The 17,476-nt window shown below is 45.7% G+C and overlaps 1 protein-coding gene across 6 annotated transcripts in view; it reads left to right on the forward strand.

Moving 5' to 3' along the window:
* Positions 1 to 17,476, forward strand: part of FHOD3 (formin homology 2 domain containing 3) — a 556,170-nt gene that overhangs the window by 531,644 nt on the left and 7,050 nt on the right. For 3 of the 6 annotated variants that reach the window (XM_047794143.1, XM_047794145.1, XM_047794146.1), the window contains 3 exons: positions 973 to 996; positions 2,821 to 2,995; positions 10,140 to 10,301. In XM_047794143.1, coding sequence (XP_047650099.1) covers positions 973 to 996; positions 2,821 to 2,995; positions 10,140 to 10,301 — 361 coding nt within the window. The remainder of the gene's footprint in view (positions 1 to 972; positions 997 to 2,820; positions 2,996 to 10,139; positions 10,302 to 17,476) is intronic. The other 3 variants (XM_047794147.1, XM_047794144.1, XM_047794150.1) reach the window with 1 other exon arrangement.

Consider the following 17,476-nt stretch of genomic DNA (forward strand, 5'->3'; position numbering starts at 1 on the left):
ACAGGTGGGGCACTGAAAATAAAAGAATAAAAACTTTTTTAAAAGACAAAGAAAAATAGTCACCTCCTGTCACAAGGTTGTTGCCCTGGAAGCAGTGGTAAACATGAACTAGAAGCATTGTATCACTTTAGCTCCCCAGAGTTTAGTCAATTCTCAAAAACCTGTGTCTGATTTGCTTGCCTGGCTTGCAACCTCAGTGGAAACACCCAGTTAAATCGAGGGGATGTTTGATTTAAAATTAAGGAATTGACATAACTTTCACCATTGATTTGTTTTTTTGGAAAAGAGGTATTTTGTTGTCACTTGAAGTTTGTGTGAGGATAATGAAAAGAATGACATGTCAGTTCCAACAGCCTCCCCAAGGGACAGGTAATTTTTTAAAGAATTTCATTTCCTGTTTCTGAGATTAAAGTCATAGGCAGGGGTCCCACTTGTCCCATCTGGCCCACGTATGGAAGGATCCTCAGGCACCCAGGCCTGGCAGCCTGGGCAGGGAGAGGCCACCTGGATGAGAGGTGGGGCAAAAGCTGATGGGTGTCAGGAGGTGGAGGGAAGCCAATAAACTTACTGAGGTCCTGATGGATGGTGGGTGGTGGTAGGTTCCACTGGACATGGCTAGCCAAGTGTCAGGGCACAGAGTGAGGTCTGTGGTGGTCACAGAGCCAGGTAAGCTGGTTATCATCCTCCTCGGCAACCTCGGAGACTGGCCTGGAGCCCTACAAGTCCCTCCTGACTTTTGTCAGAACTGGTCCTGGGAGCCTTCAGAAAGAAGGTCCAGACAAGGGCAGGAGGGCTATACCAGGCAGGACTCGGCCACTTCTGCATCAAAAGGGTGCACCCTGGTTGTGGTGACTTATTTCTTTCCTTGGAATTTGATGTGACATTGAGATGATGTCATCTTTGCTGACTTCTGTGCCTTCTAAGAATCCCTTCTGTCTTTCCCATCCTGTCCTGTCCTGTCCCCTCCCATAGACTGATGAAGAGGATGAAGTTGAGGTAGGAGGCTGATAAACACGAAGAACTCCTTGTGACCTCCTGAGGCGTGCCATAGAAGCCAACCTAACACAAGCAGCATGTCAGCCCTGTTCAGTGCTTTAAACCCTGCATGGCTGTGTTCTGGTTGGTTTCCGTGTGACCACTAACCTCTTACATGGGTTCCCGTCATGCTGTGTGTGCCAGTGCCTGACTGAAAGGGTCACTGCATTTTCCAAGCTGTGCCCGAGTCCCAGGCCCTGTCAAGAGTGGCAGGGTCAGGGAGTTCCCTACGTGGCTCAGCAGTTAACAAACTCAACGGGGATCCATGAGGATGCAGGTTCAATCCCTGGCCTTGCTCAGTGGGTTAAGGATCTGGCATTGCCGTGAGCTGTGGTGTAGGTCGCAGACCTACACTTGGATCTGGTGTTGCTGTGGCTGTGGTGTAGGCTGGCAGCTACAGCTCCAATTCAACCCATAGCCTGGGAACCTCCATATGCCGTGGGGGCGGCACTAAAGAAAAAAAATGAGAAAAAAAAATGGCAGGGTTAGCAGTCCTCTTCCTGCTGCTGGACAAATGGACAGAGGATTTTCCTTTTAGATCCTTGCCAAACCTTTCGGCAACTCAATTAAGAGAACTGGGATTTTAGAATGGCCACATAAAGAGCCCTGAGAGAAAGTAGGATGGTGGCTAAGAGCCAGGCCTGAGAGATGGTCACCAGCCATGGGCAGCTTGTGCCCATTTCCATGATTGGCATCCACTGGATCTGTTGGGATCAGTATGTGAAGGAGTGGGATGGCCAGTGGCTCCTCCCCTGCCCCTGGTGCAGATGCCAGAACCAGAGACTGGGGGTGGGAGAGCTGCTTGGCTGTGGAGGATGAGGAGGGAGCAGTAGATGGTAGTAGCCACAGGGGTGTCCCAGGCTCTGGCATCAAGGCCAAAACCCTGGATGAAAAGAGGAAGCCAGGAATCTATGGAGCTGCTCTTTGATAACATTATCCCAACTGGCTTTTTTATTTTTCATCCAGCTGTTTGACGTTGTGTACCTATGGCCCCACAGTTCTAGCATACCTCTTGTTAAACATATATGCCGCCTCTTTGTTCAGCTAGAATTAGCGAATCGCATCACGGGAATGTAATGCTTGTGAAAACAACTAAATCTTTGACACCACAAGAGGTAGTGCGTGTTGCCAAACTCATTTTCAGCATGAGTATCTGTGCTGTGTTCTGATGTGGGCCCCACCTCCAAACTCTGCTGAGGCCTTGGGGAAGTCACTTCATCCTGGAGGGCCCCTGTTTCCTTCTCTGTAAAGCGAGGTGGGATTCCATCTGGGAAAAAAACCTTCCCAGCTCCTCACATTCTTGAACGGAATCCCATTTTTAAAATTCTACCACCATAAGCGATATATGAGAAAATTTGTACTGCTTTCTGGCATTACATTTAAAAAAATTAATCTCACTAAATTGGACTAAGAGAGCGTATCTCAAATCTCATAGTAAGGCTTTGATGTTAGAAACATTTGATTTCTGAGTTCTTCTCAGAGCCGAGGTCAGTCGGCCCTTGCAGGCTCCCACAGAGGGAATCTACGAGAGACCCACTACCATGGAGGGCTGAGTATGGTCTTTCTGGGACCAAGGCTTTTCTTCTGCTAAAGAACTTCCTGGATATCCAGGTGTTCATTGGCCACCTCATTGAGCACCATCACTAATGTGTCTGCAGAATGCACATAAACAGAAAAGCCAGACAGAGAAAGAGAAGAGGAGGCTGTCCTCAATTAAAGGTTTCATGAGCTCGAGTTGGCTTTGGGGGGAGTCACCTCACACCCTAACCCCTGTTGGTCTTGCAGTCTGGCAAGTTCTCCGGCAGTTCCCCGGCACCCTCGAGCCAGCCACAGGGCCTGAGCTATGCGGAGGATGCTGCAGAGCACGAGAACATGAAGGCGGTGCTGAAAACCTCGTCCCCCGCCGTGGAGGATGCCACCCCCGTGCTGGGCGTCCGCACCCGCAGCAGAGCGAGCCGAGGTAACTCCCTGCCTGGGAGACCGCCCCAGGTGTCTGGTAATTACAGACAGACCACTGTGCCCAGGCAGTGCCCACTGCAGGCCGTCCGCCCCCCCCCCAGGGCTCCCCATGCTGATATAATCACACTTTGCTTCATTCACACCTTTGGGACCCACCTTCAAAAGCGTCGTCTCAGAATAAGCACAGTTTCATTCACACAAGGGGAATTAGTACTGTGAATGAATTCTCACAGGTTAAAGCAGAGATCAGGAAACCATGGCCTCCAGGACAAACTGAGGCGGTTGTTTATTCTTATAAATAAGGTCTTATGGGAGCGCCAGCCACACTTCCTTGTGTGTATATTGTCTGTGATGGCACAGATGAGGGCTTGTGGCAGAGACTACAGGGACCATAGAGCCTAATGTTTTTACTGTCAGGTGGGGTATGAAAGAGTTTTCTGACCCTTGGATTAAAACCTTATTCTTTTTGATCTTTTAAATCCTTAGAGGCAGAAAGGAAACTAAAACTTCAAGATGCTAAAGACAGATAGGAGTTTTCAGGTTTGTTTCACAACTTGCAGCTGGAGTTCAATCCTTGGTCTGAGAATAGAGATCCCACATCAAACTGTTGCACAGCATGACCAAAAACAAACAAAACAAAACAAAACAAAAAGGAATTAAGATGGGAGTTCCCATTGTGGCTCAGCAGTAATGAACCCAACTAGTATCCATAAGGATGTGGGTTTGATCCTTGGCCTTGCTCAGTGGGTTAAGTATCCAGCATTGCTGTGAGCTGTGGTGTAGGTTGCAGACATAGCTCGGATCTGGCATTGCTGTGGCTAGAGCATAGGCCAGCAGCTGCAGCTCCAATTCGACCCCTCTCCTGGGAACTTCCCTATGCCAGGAGTGTGGCCCTAAAAAAAGAAATAAAATAAAAATATAATAAAATAAAATGAATTAAGATGGCAGTTACCATTGCCATTAACAGAGGGTTAAGGATCTGGCATTGTCTCTGTAGAGGCACAGGTTGCTGCTGAGGTGGTGGTTCAATCCCCAGCCTGGTGCATGGGTTAAGGATCCATAGTTGCCACACCTGTGGGGTAGGTTGCAGCTGCAGCTCGGATTTGATCCCTGGCCTGGGAACTTCTATAGCCACATGAGTGCAGCCAAAAAAGAAACAAAAGAAGAATTAAGATGCATTTTGCATCAGAGAATGCTTACCCATGTTTCCCTGGTCCAGTCTGACACCACATTAGCATTCCTAAATCTCCTCACTGCCAGCAGGATCCAGTCCCCGCTCTTCATGCTGTACTTTGAGGTCCCCTGGGGTCTGGTCCCATGCTGGCTCCACTTGGCCCCACATTGTGGACGCCACCCTACCCTGCTCACCCTGTGTCTCCCTGAGCCCTCGCTCTTGCTCATGCTGTCCTCTTCTTCTCTGTCACTTCCAGAGTCCACCTCCTCTGCACTCTACACCTTGTCATGCACCCTGAGACTCCAGTTTGGGTCTCCTGAAGATTATGAACTTTATAACTAAAGAGCATGAATCCTTGAGGGTGGACTTCCTCCTCATGGTGTTTGCTTCCTGCATACTCTGCATACAGCTAAAAGAAACATTGTGTTTATTGCCCAGATCAGAATGCTTTAGCTTGTAAAGGGGTTCTAGTAGTAATTATAATGAGAAAATAAGTAAAACCGAACATGCCGGGTGAACTGGTTTATGGGTTAGTGTACACATCACAAAACCTCAGTCACCAGCAAGCATGTATGCACCCTTCAGGCATCTTCCTAGACTCCAGTGCAGCCAGAATCTAGTGCTCTGGAGAAACTCCTGAGAAGGCCCATCGGTGACTTCTAACTGGCTTTGCTGGCTGTCCTTTAAAAAAAATATTTGTTGTTGTCAGCTGTGTTAAATATTAGGACATAAGGAATAATAATTCAACATAAAAGCAAAGGCAGTTCCAAGTTTTCTTTAGCAGGAAGGGAATCACATGGTGCATGTGATTTCTCTGAGCTTCTTGGGAGCCAAGGGCCACAAGCTGCCCCCAAAGAGGAGTCTTGAATGGGCCTCTCAGCTGTGTTCTAGATCCCCAAGATTTACATGGGATTCCCAAGTAGAGCTGCACTTGAGCCTTTTTTATGAATTACCAAATGATTTTCTTATTTCACATGAGTGCAATATCACTGAATCTAGTTCCTTCTCCTCGTCTCAATGTTGGACCTTTAACAGGGCTTTTCCTGTGACAGGCAGCTAAGAAGATGCCAGGGAGATAGCTGTCTAGTAGCTCTAGTGGCACAGTTGGTTAGCACATGGTACTTACAAGAAATGGCTGTCTCCCACCACCCTTCCCCAGTGTTACCCTGCCTGAGACATGGATGATAAGTGGAAAAGTCATACGTCCAACTACAATCTTGATTCCCAAACTATACCCCAAACTCATACATGTATTATTCTTACCTAAAGAAGCACAGATTAGGTTCTCTGGGATTTGATTTTTTCCACACCCTCTGACTTTTGGGTAGTTTGGATGTGGAGTTAGGAAAAGAAAGTAAATTATAATGTGGCAATGCAAAAGCAGCCTTTTGGTGACCAACGGCAGACAGACACAGCTGTGACAAACCACAGCCCTGAGAGCTTTATTTAGAACGTTCTGATGGTCTGGTTTTCTATGTGGGAAAAAGGCTGCCTTCTTCTTGGCTGTCTATAAGAGCCTCCATTTCTCAGAAAAACCAAGAAGTGACAGGGGAGGGAGAGTGTGTAAACAAGAGAGAATATAGGAGAGAGAAAAAAGTGGGTAAGATCAGAAGGTGAAGAAAATATTGTTAAATGCTGAGCAGTAGGCAGGTTTGCATTGTGTGGGATGTGGGGAGGGAAATCACTGCTCCTCCAAAAGGTCTAAGACATCCCATGCATGAGTCTTTGTGCCCCAGCAGCTGCTGCAGGCTTTGTGTGTGAGGCTAATCAAGGCCACCAAGAAATCAAGGGCAGCATTGGCACCTGCGTCTTACTGATCCCAGCCATCAGGAGTCTTGAGCCACTGTACTCTGGTGGGTGCAAAAGTAGTGTGATGAAAGCCACCTTGGGAGATGGAGTCTGGTATCTCTGACGGAACATAACAGGTTGTGCTAATGTTAAAAGAGAAAAGAGAAAATCCTTCCTGACGGGAAAGGACAAAGACAAAAGATATTGCTGAGTTTGTACAATATGAGTTCATTTTTACTAATTGATGAAAGGGATTAGAAAGGAAAGGTGATCGGTTTTGCTGCACGTACAGAGACTTCTGCTTCCAGGGGTCAGGTTGTAAGGAGTAGCAGGTCACCACTCCTGCCACCATGACCAGAACCTTGAATAAAGTAACAGAAGCTTTCTTTCAAAATACATAAGATAACTGTGAAAGAAAGAGGACAAGAAAAACTAGAATTTTAGGTGAGCTGAGAGCACCTCTCCAAGGGCACTTGCCAAATCTGGGCACAGGCGAATAACTGGACCTCGCTGTGGCAGAGTGACTTTAATAGTAAAGAGAGAGCATCAGGACCTCTGATGGTCATGTGAGCTGGTGAGAGAGCTTGGAACTTGAGGAGTTTCAAATGCAGACCGTTTTCTCCATGAGAGCTTTGCTAAGTGTTGGAGCACCATGGGGAAGGGAGGCTGGGCCAGAAAGACAGCAGGAAATGTACAGTCTTGAAGTTCTGAGAAAACAAAGACAAGCTAGAATAAGTACCTCCAGCAAATGCATCCAGATAGTTAAAGACAGAATATTTAAAGACAGAGGTAGACTGATTCTCAATGAAAACTGCTCACTGGCCCCAACCCTTCTCAGTCCTTCACAGTGTCTGCTTAACAGAAAAAGGTAAAGACTAGGGGGGAATGACACTGACTTCAGTCTCTGCATCCTTTTATACACAAAGTCCAGTGTATAGTCAAAATTATTAGCCAAGAGAACAAGAAAATGTGACTGTTAAGAGGAAAAGTAGACTAGAGCAGGAGATCCACAGGTGATCCAGATGTAGAACTTGCCAGTCAAGGTTTAACCATTATAAATGTTAAAGAAAATAAATGAAAATGGAGACAAATTGATAAAAAATGTGGACAATTTCAACAAAGAATTGAAGTTTATATGAAGAAGAATCAAATAGGCATTCTAGAACTTCAAAAGAAAATATCTGAAATGATGAATTGATTGGATGGGTTTAACAGCAGACTGGTCCCAGCAAAAGAAAGGACAGGTTGGTAGAAAATGTACACACTGAAGCATGGTGAGGATAAATGGAAAGAATAGAACAAAATTAAGACATGTGAGACACAGTTAAATGGTCCGATGTCTATGTATCAGAAATAAAAGTAAGAAGCAATAATTGAAATAATGCCTGAGAATAGATATCAACCCACATATTTAAGAAACGTAACAAATCCAAAGAAAACCATACCCAGGCATACCATTGGAAAAATGCCAAAAAAAAAAAAAAAGAAATAAAGGAAGATAAAGATACAACCTTTACAATAGCCAGAGAGAAAAGAATGTACTTTCTAAGGAGCAACATAAGAAAGATGGCTTACCATTAATGGAAACTATGGAAATCAGAAGAAGGTGGAAAGGCATCTTTAAACTGACAAAAAGAGAAGATTCTAACCTAGAAGTCTATGCTCAGGGATATTCTTTTAAAAATGAAGGTAAACTTGTATTACATTAAAACAATAGCATATCTATTTAAATATAATTATTTTCCTTTTAGACTATTTCTCTAAGTTAGATTTTTAAGGGAAAACAGCATTTTCTTTCAACAACAAATTATGTATTTTAAAAAATGAAGTTCAAATAAAGTAGTATAGTCCTATCATGGTCTATAATGCTTTATCCCCTCCACCACCTCTCAGTACATGTATATGTACACACACACATATATAATATGTAATAATTTATATAGACATCTCAGTATATATAAATGTCTAGCTAACACTTGAGAGACTATGAGAAGGCAAATAGTCCCTCGAGGTCTATAAAGTGTCAGTAGTGTTATCCTGTAGCTATGTGAGTGCCACCGTTGCAGGAAGAGAAACGTATACATGATCAAGAAGAATGGGCATAAATGGTAATCAGGCAGTGAGGACAGTAACCAAGTGGAGAGGGGATAAGAAGCAGAACTAAGAATGAGGTCATGAGAAAAATACATCATCACAAAACTGAGTCTGACAATCCTGAACATGTGGTAACATGTTCCTTTAAGCATCTCTTAACATGTTACAGTGAAAGCAGATACCTAGGAATCTGTAAGATGCAAGTATGGGTACTTCTCAGGGGAAAGATGAGATGATGCCTTTGTTTCTGGCTCATTAGAAGCCAATTATATTATGTGATGATGAGCAAGTTACAATTGATTGAGTTTTGTGTGTTTTGGAAAGGTAGTTTGGCATTTCAAAATGAGACACAGAATTATAAATCAGTAGGTAGAAGGGAAAATAGGAAATTGCTGGGCAAAACACAATTGCTCTATTGATTGCTCTGCTGTGAGGAGGGCCATTGTTTAGAGGCTCTGTATGGCCCCAGGCTGAGAGCTGTGCCACTTTGAGGCATCTTGCCTCCAGTGAGGACACATGGACCATCTTGAGAATGTAGAAAAGTTCAGCAATTTCCAAAATTTATTTCTGAGAACATTTTTAATAAGGGTTTTATGATGCTGAAAAAAGCTAGTTGATCAAATTCCCTTGGGTATAAGCAGAAAAAGTAAAAATTTCCTGATTTTTTGTATCTCAACACTGTAGGTCTGCTCCCACTCATAAAACAAAACAATTCTTCCAATGACCACCACAACAAAAAAACTTGTCATCAGAAAACATCGTCCTATGGCAACAGGTCTCAAACATGTGCAGATGATAGCGCCTGCAATCCTGGTACTCCTTTTGCAAAGTGTGAATTATTTGTGTATTTAATTCAGTCATATGATTTTCACTAGTAGAAATTATGACTAAATTAAAGCATATTACATACTTGCTTTCAACCACAAACACATGTCCATAAAATTTACAGTCTACTAAACTATGAACTATTCCCAAGTATTTCCATCAATGTCCAAACACCAATTGCTTTGAAAAATTAGTATGGAAGAAAAACTCAAAATTTAAGATGTGTCTTCACTAACATTTTTTCCCCTGTGGTTTGAGAAAAGCTGACTGTCCTTTAGCTTTAGCTAGACCTTGGTCATGTTCAGGGTACCTGCATTCCATAAACACAGAGGCCAAGAGCACTCAACTACAGGGTTTTAAAATTGTGTGTTTATCACAAAAAGAAGCATAGGTAGAAGAAATTCACAATTTTGAGTACATCATATGTATTTTTTCTCATAGAAGCATATTTCCATCTTATGGAAGAGATTTCACAGGGAAGTTATCAATCTCAGAAGCACAGTTCTTGGTATATTAAAGTAGCATTCATTTCTAACTGTTTGCTATGACTAGGGAACCCATGTTTTTGTGGTTTTCTCTTCCTGCTGGTCTATAGGCAGATGCTTTTATGCCACACTTGCACTGTCTTAACATACATACAGCTATTTATAAGCATTATTTGGTCTCATCAAGGAGCAAATGGATGTACCCAAAAAAAAATGTTATGTCCCCTTGCTGATGGAAAAGGGCAATCCTGTTATGATTTTTAAAGGCTAGATAATCCAAAGATAAATTCTGTGTTACAAAATCCAATTTTTATTTAACTGAAGGAGAAGTTGGGGTTAGTTGACATTGACTAGACACATGCAGCCATAGAGAGCTGGCTTAACAATGCCTCTGGACATTGCTGGAAATAACATCACTGGGTGTGGGGAGTCTGCCATCCCATGGCTGTGGGATGTGGTGGGTAGAGGCATGTCTAGGGGTCAAAAGTTAGGGTACTGTGATAGATGAGAACACAGCTGTGTGACAGGGTAGTATGATATAAGTGCCCCAGATCTGAATGTGTGGGAGGTCAGAGCCTGGAGGGTGATGGTCCTGGGTCACTATGGTGCAGTGTGGATGGGGGAGGACTCTAGGTCCATCAGGCTTAGCTCTGGCCTCTGCGGTGATCTGTTGGTGACAGAGCCTTGCTGCTGCAGGCGCAGTGTTGTGTGTTCCTTATCAGTGTTGTGTGTTCCTTATCTCTGAGTCCCTTGTGCTCTCTGGCTGTTTAATTCTTCAGGATCCACTAGTTCATGGACTATGGGAATGGATGACTCGCCTAATGTCACAGATGATGCAGCTGATGAGATCATGGACCGCATCGTCAAGTCAGCCACCCAAGTGCCCAGTCAGCGAGTGGTGCCGCGGGAGAGGAAGCGCTCCCGGGCCAACCGGAAGTCCCGTAAGTGCCTTGGAGTTAGGGTGTGGGACCAAGCCTGCAGGGACTAGCCCTTCAGTTCTGTATGACCCCAGAGCAGCAGGGACTCAGAGGTGGGCTCCAGTGAAATGTCAGTGGGACCTAGGGGGCCTCTTGGGCCCATCAACAAAATGTTTCATGCTGGACAGTTGATATTGCCCACTGGGGATAAGGGGCACCACAGGCATCTGTTCAGTGCATTTTCCCTTTCTGGCCAGGTCTCCTTCAATTCACGCTCTGTCCCCAGGAAGGTCTGAAGGGCCCTTAAGGACTCTGGTATGCAGGGGTGGGTGCATTGGGGCCCACTGCTCAGTACTGCCCTGGATGCTGTGCTGAGGCCATGTTTATGCCCCTCACCCAGCATCTCAGGCTACCTCCTGGGCTGTATACTGATTCCTCAGGGGTCCTTTGCTGCCCATGAAGATGCAGAAGGTGAAACCAGGGGTAGCAAGTGATTTTATGGTCATTAGGATGCTAAAATAGTTAATGTTAGCCTAGGTTGACCAGTTGTTGTTTTTTTGTTTTTTTTTCCTTTACCACCAAATAGAGGAGTCAGCTAAATCAGAGCGATTTACTTCCCCCTTTAGTCTCAGCCTGTTATCTGCTCCTACGCACTGAATGATGAGTGTGGAGCTGCCTCTGCTGGCTCCATGCTGGGTCTCACAGGAAGCACTCACTGTAGAGAAACAGGGTCTTCTGAATCCTTTGATACCTGCCCACATCACTATGGCCCACGTGTGTTTCAGGAGAGAGCTCAGCCCCTCAGTTTTTACCTGCTGCCAGACACTCAAGAGACAGCTTGAGTCTCCACTGGCTCAGTCTCCAGAAATAAGGGGTGGTAGATTAGGACACAGATTTATGATGTTTCATAAAAAGGAAGCCCAGGAGCTCCTGTTGTGGCTCAGCAGGTGACAAACACAACTAGTACCCATGAGGATGTGGGTTCCATCCCTGGTCTCGCTCAGTGGGTTAAGGATCCAGCTTTGCAGTTGCAGTGAGCAGTGAGGGCGCAGCTTAGTTCTAGCTTTGCTGTGGCTGTGGCATAGGCGGAAAGAAAAAACAAACAAACAAAAAAGAAAGCCTGGTCTCCTTCCCATTTCCTGGCTCCCCAAAGAGAGAGGAGAGTGATTTTCAGTAGGCAGTTCAGTAAGAACTCAAACTCAGAGCCCCCACATGGTGCCATCCTGGAGATTCACACAGGAACTGACTGGGTTTGGGGCTGCAAACTTTGGACCCTGTGGTTCTGTTTGACCCATTGACATACTTGTTTCCAGGGTAATGAGCACAAAACCAAATTGCTGCGGACCTTTGGACCCTGATTCTTTTATATCATCAGCTTTAGCGTCTAATAGGAATTTTTCCCCAGGAAGGAAAATACCACTTGACAGCTCCATCCGGGAGAAGCAGAACTTCTCAAACCACAGAACTTGCAGGGTGGGGGGTATGATTTTCATTCAGTGAGGTGGGTGGCTAAGAGTCTGTTTTTGTGATACTCCTAGATTAGGTCCGTCCTGCTGGTATGCACTTCAGCCATGGCTCTCAACCATGGCTGCCCATCAGAACCTTCTGCACAGCTTTAAAAATGCGGGGTGTCTGGGCTGTACCCAAGCCGATGACCTCAGAGCCTCTGGGGTGGGGCCTGCCTGTGCCCCTCAGGTGATGAGTAGCATCAGGAGAAGAACTCTCACTCCACTTTGGGTGCCGTCTGCCACATTCCCTTCTTTTTTTTTTTTTTTTTTTGTCTTTTTGCTATTTCTTTGGGCCACTTCCTCGGCATATGGAGGTTCCCAGGCTAGGGGTCTAATCGGAGCTGTAGCCACCGGCCTACGCCAGAGCCACAGCAACGCAGGATCCTAGCCGCGTCTGCAACCTACACCACAGCTCACGGCAACACCAGATCGTTAACCCACTAAGCAAGGGCAGGGACTGAACCCGCAACCTCATGGTTCCTAGTCAGATTCGTTAACCACTGCGCCACGACGGGAACTCCCCCCTTCATTTTTTTTTTAAAGGGAAAACTCATTCAGGCTTTTTACATCTTCAGGAATGTTTGTGGACTTCAACGTCAATATCTAAGATCTTTACATTTATTTTTTCCAACATGTCACTATTTCCTGGTGCTGCTCTGAATTCTCTGTCATTCTCTTAGTGCACCCATGTAAGAACTTGACTAAGGACTTGTTACTTAAGGGTGTTCCTCAGACAAAATGGGCATCTCCTGGGGGCTGGCTAGACATGCATATTCATGGGACCCTCTCCAGGGCAACTGATTTTAATACGATCCCCAGGGAATGAGATGGAGAGATGGTTCTGGGGTATAAGCCAGGAATGGAATTGTAGGGTCCCCAGGTATACACAGCTTAGGGGAGCAGGCTCTCCTCCAAAGGAGTGGGACTAACTCACACTTGGTCCACACTGCATGCTCCAGGCCAGGCCAGCACTTCCTTTTTGGCCTGCCTGGAGGGAAATAGTCTCCTTATGGTTTCAACTTACTTTTCCCTGCACGCCAGGAAGGTTGATCTTATGATTTGCATCTCTTCTTTTGTGTATGTCTTGTCCGTATCATTTACCTATTTTTCTTTTGCTCTTTTCATGATAAGAAATGTCTTTCTTAACTAGTTTTTTTTAACGTGAAACGTATGAAAGGCTTTTTGAGGTCTTACGTAGATTATCTTCAGCATTTGCCCTTTATTGTCTTTCTCTTCTTGACATCAATATACTTGTGACCAAATGGCAGAAACTTTGCACCAGTTAATTCCGGGTCTTCCCACGGTGAGAAACCTCAGCTCAAGAGTCTCCACTGGGAGGAACTGGGAAAGACATATGGAGGGTGGTGGAACCACAAAGGAGAGGTAGAGAAGGGATGCTGGGCCAAGGGGTACCCTCAAGAAGGGAGAGCAGGTTTGGGCCAGGGACCTCAGAAAAGGAGACTGCACGAGGCAGTGGCCTGGCCGGTCCCCAGAGGCCCAGAGTAGGTACTGCTCCTATAAGTTGCACATTGGTCATGGCTAAGAGTGTTGGCCCTTCCCTCTGGTCCAGAGAGAAGCAGATTCTTAGAGAGACACATCATGTCACTGGGAACAATAGCACAGTCATAATTAATTTTCCTCTTCTGTCTGGCTGGGGAGAAATTTCGCCTGTTTTCGTGGTTGACATAAAATAATTTCCTGTGGTATCATTTCCATTCCAATCTTATGCAAAACAGCCCTATATTCCTTGTATTTAGCCAGACACATTTTGTCCTGCGATGCAGTTACTACAACAAACACAGCACTGCATGGATGTAAGTGTTTATCTGTGACAGGTTTAATTTATTAGTAATGGCCCCATCAACAGAAATTTAAGAGGGGGGAAGTTACTTTGATTTCTGTTATAAAGGGATGGTAAACTTGGCTTTTCACAAGAAGTTAAAGGAATGAGAAGAAAAATGATTTGCAAAATTGACATGACATGTCGGGTGGGGGGCCTCACCCTGAAACAGTGCTGCATTTGATTTGATTGTTTAATGGTGGGGATGAATAACTGGCATATTTGGATTATAACTCATTTGGCTAAAGACAGTAATGGTCCAGCCCTTGCAGAAAACCAAACAGAATCCATCCCATAACCTAGAAATTTACGACCCACAAGCCACTCAAGAATCCTCCGAGATAATTAAAGTCTGCTTTCATGTTTGATGCCAATGGCTGGGCCTGCACCCACCCAACATCCTGCTTCAAGCCTGAAATAGGCAGCTGGTTGGGACCCCGTGAAGGGCACCATTATTGATTCACAGGTTCCCAGGCCCAGGTCTGCTGCTTTCCCAGCTGGCGCCATCAGGGTCCCATTAAGCAAAATGTTTCCAATCGTCCAGTCGATTTCTGGCCTGTGAAATGTTGACAGGAGGCAGATTCATATGCTCCCCCAGGTTCCAGCCAAGGCTTTTGAGTTGGAGAAGTCCGAGGGGAGCATTCTCCAAGCTCTTGGGTGTCTTTTTTTTTTTCTTGTTTTGGTTTCTCTTTTCATCATATTGGGGCAAGTATTTTGTCCCAGGGCTTTGGTTCTCTTAGGCCTCCTGGATGTTGGCCTTCCCAAGAAAACCCTGCAGCTGCCCAGCATCTGAGGTCTCCTTCCTGGTATGATTCTGCAGGACTAGGCCTGGGGCTTGGGGAGAAAACCGGGCCCCTCCCCTGTGTTCCTTTCTCTGGGACCCATCTTTGGAAGAGGGTCTCCACCAGGCTGGCTGTCTGCCTGAGGCCATTAGTTTGCCATGAGAGAACGGAGGACTAGGGACTCAAGTTTGCCTTTTTCTCTTTCTTGGGGGTGGGGGCAGGCCTTGTGAGGCTGGGGAAGGCTGGATGCCCATCTCCTGCTGTGCTTCTCTCCAAAGGAAACTCACTTATGACATGACCAGGGAGTTTGGGGCTCAGGTTATATTTCTGTAAAAATGTGATCACTTTGGGGTGACGCACAAGTTATCCAGCAGTGTCTTAAGAGCACAATGTTGGTTACCTTCCAAGAACAGTTTCTCAGTGGGAAAGGGCAGAAGGCTGAATCTAGGGGCTGCTGAGGAAGGAACACAGACCTCTGACTTGGAAAGTTCTCACTGTGGCATAGAGGACTTAGGATCCGGCACTGCTGCAGCTTGTGGCGTAGGTTGCAGCTTCAGCTCCCATTCAATCTCTGGCCCAGGAACTTCTATATGTTGCAGGAGCAGCCGATAAAGGAGAAGAAGAAACAAACAAAAAGAACTCTGACTTGATTTCGAGCTCTGACTCTCAGCCCATCTCTCATGAAGCTTCAACGTTCCTCTTGAAGAGTATGCGACATATTTCACATTGATCTGATATAACTAAAATCTTATTTTATGGAATATTGAGGAATGTTGTCATATGATCCATTAAGTAGAATTCCTTGGAGAATGAGAAAGCGTGAATCTGACAAATTATTGAATCTCCTTTAGGGAAAACCAGAGATATGCCTTGCAAAATATTCAATTCAGCCCTGGATCTGATCAGTATTCAACTTCATTCAGTTGTCTCTAATTTTCCAAAATAGTACCTGAAAATGCCCAGGAATTTTCCCACAAATTCCATTAAGGACAATTTCCATGGATGTTATTTAAATAGTTCTTCCCTACTAACCAATTTTATATTCTTTTAGAAGGGCTAGCAAACAATGGAATGGGCCAGAGGCTTTGAAATTAATGCTCTTAGAATACAGGAAAATAAGAGGTTAGTGCAAAGGACCAAAGTTTCTCAATCAAAACTTTGTCTTCTCAACATCATTACTATTGACTCAGCACCTAATTATTTTTTTTGGGGGGGGATTTTTTTTCCTTTTTTTTTTTAAGGGCATATGGAAGTTTGCAGGCAAGGGGTCAAATTGGAGCTGTAGCTGCCGGTATAAGCCACAGCCACAGCAACGTGGAATCTGAGCCGCATCTGTGACCTACACCACAGCTCATGGCAATGCCAGATCCTTAAGCCACTGAGCAAGGCCAGGGATTGAACCCATGTCCTCATGGATACTAGTCAGGTGTGTTAACTGCTCAGCCACAATGGGAATGCCTATTCTTAGAGCTCAGTAAAGCTGGACCAATCCCTTCTCTAAAGACAGCTGAGGGCAACTACCCATGTGTAAGGACACAGGACAGAAAGATAAATAGAAGTCCAAGAGAGAAGCAGAAGTCTCTCTTTAAAGTAGATTGCAGTGTAGAGAGCAGCTTAAGGGCTTGTGCCTCTTGGGAGAAGTGCTGCCACCATCAGAGCCCAGTCCAGACTGCAGGAGTAGAGTGATCATAACGGGATGGAGCTGACTGAGGCTCTCTGATTCACCATGCCAATTTTAAGCCTGTGGTGGGTTTCAAGCCCTATTCACTAGAAAAGGAAGATGGAGCGGAGTTCCCATCATGGCTCAGTGGTTAACAAATCCGACTAGGAACCATGAGGTTGCAGGTTCGATCCCTGGCCTTGCTCAGTGGGTTAAGGATCCAGCATTGCCATGAGATGTGGTATAGGTCGCAGGTTGCTGTGGCTCTGGCATAGGCCAGTGTTTATAGCTCCGATTAGATACCTAGACTGGGAACCTCCATGTGCCGTGAGAGCGGCCCTAGAAAAAGGCAAAAAGACAAAAAGAAAAAAAAGAAAAAAGAAAAAGAAAAAAGGAAAGAAAAGGAAGATGGGGAAGTGAGGAAGGCATTTGCAGCCTGTGCTCTGAATTGGGAGGATCTTGGAGGCAGGAATGGGAGGATGGACACAGGAGAGGGACTTTGAAGGAGTTTGCCAGGGGTGGGCTGGGAGCCATAATGAGGCTCAAATGGGAGCATGTGCTATCAGAACAGACCCCAATCACCTGGGCCCTGGAGGCAGGTCCCAAATAAGGGTGTATAGGCCTCACAGCCAAGTCCACAGGGGTAGAAGCAGCCCCATGCTCCAGAGTAGAACGGAGCCAGTGCCAAGATGTGGCAAGAAGCTCAGGGAGAAGCCTTGGGGTTAGAGAGGGGAAGAGAGCTTCCACAAGCTCTGAGGAAGAGCTCAGAAGGGTTTCACTGCACTGGATGGCTGGTTGTTTTGATTTCAGACAGATCAGCCTCCCCTGTTGGGAACTAGCACATTGAAAACGGAGGCTGGCCTTCGTGTGCTCCACTATGTCTGTCTCTATGCCAGGTGCCCATTCGGCCCAGAGTGGGGAGGTTTAAGAGAAGGGAGGATCAGTAAAAGAAAGGAGTGAGAATCTGTTTTTCCCATGTCCAAGAACTGTTCTGAGAGCAAAGCTGAGGGTTCTCGTAAGGGAGCTTTGGACAGGGCCAAGCACCTTACTGACAGGAGGTTAGAGGAGCTCATTGCCTTTGCTGCCAAGTTCACATGGAACCAGTTTCCATGCTTGGGAATCAGCACATTCATACAACAGAGGAGTCGGGTTCCCGTGTAAATGACTTGGTCTCACTGAGCCTCCATCTCCTTCAATAGAGTGAGGATGGTCATGCCAGCCTCCCAGGATGGTTGGAAGGGTCAAGTGAGGCAACTATGACAGGTTCTCACCACCCTTATTCCCTTTTAGGCTCTGTCATGATGCTGCCCAGGGGTCCCAGACCTGGTAGGAATATGAAGCTGCCTGCAAGTGTTTAGGGGCTGCCACCGGAAGCCACACAAGAGCCCGTGCACAGAAAGCACACCTAC

This window comes from Phacochoerus africanus, chromosome 8 (genome assembly GCF_016906955.1).
Source record: "Phacochoerus africanus isolate WHEZ1 chromosome 8, ROS_Pafr_v1, whole genome shotgun sequence".
In the NCBI taxonomy this organism is placed as follows: Eukaryota; Metazoa; Chordata; class Mammalia; order Artiodactyla; family Suidae; genus Phacochoerus; species Phacochoerus africanus.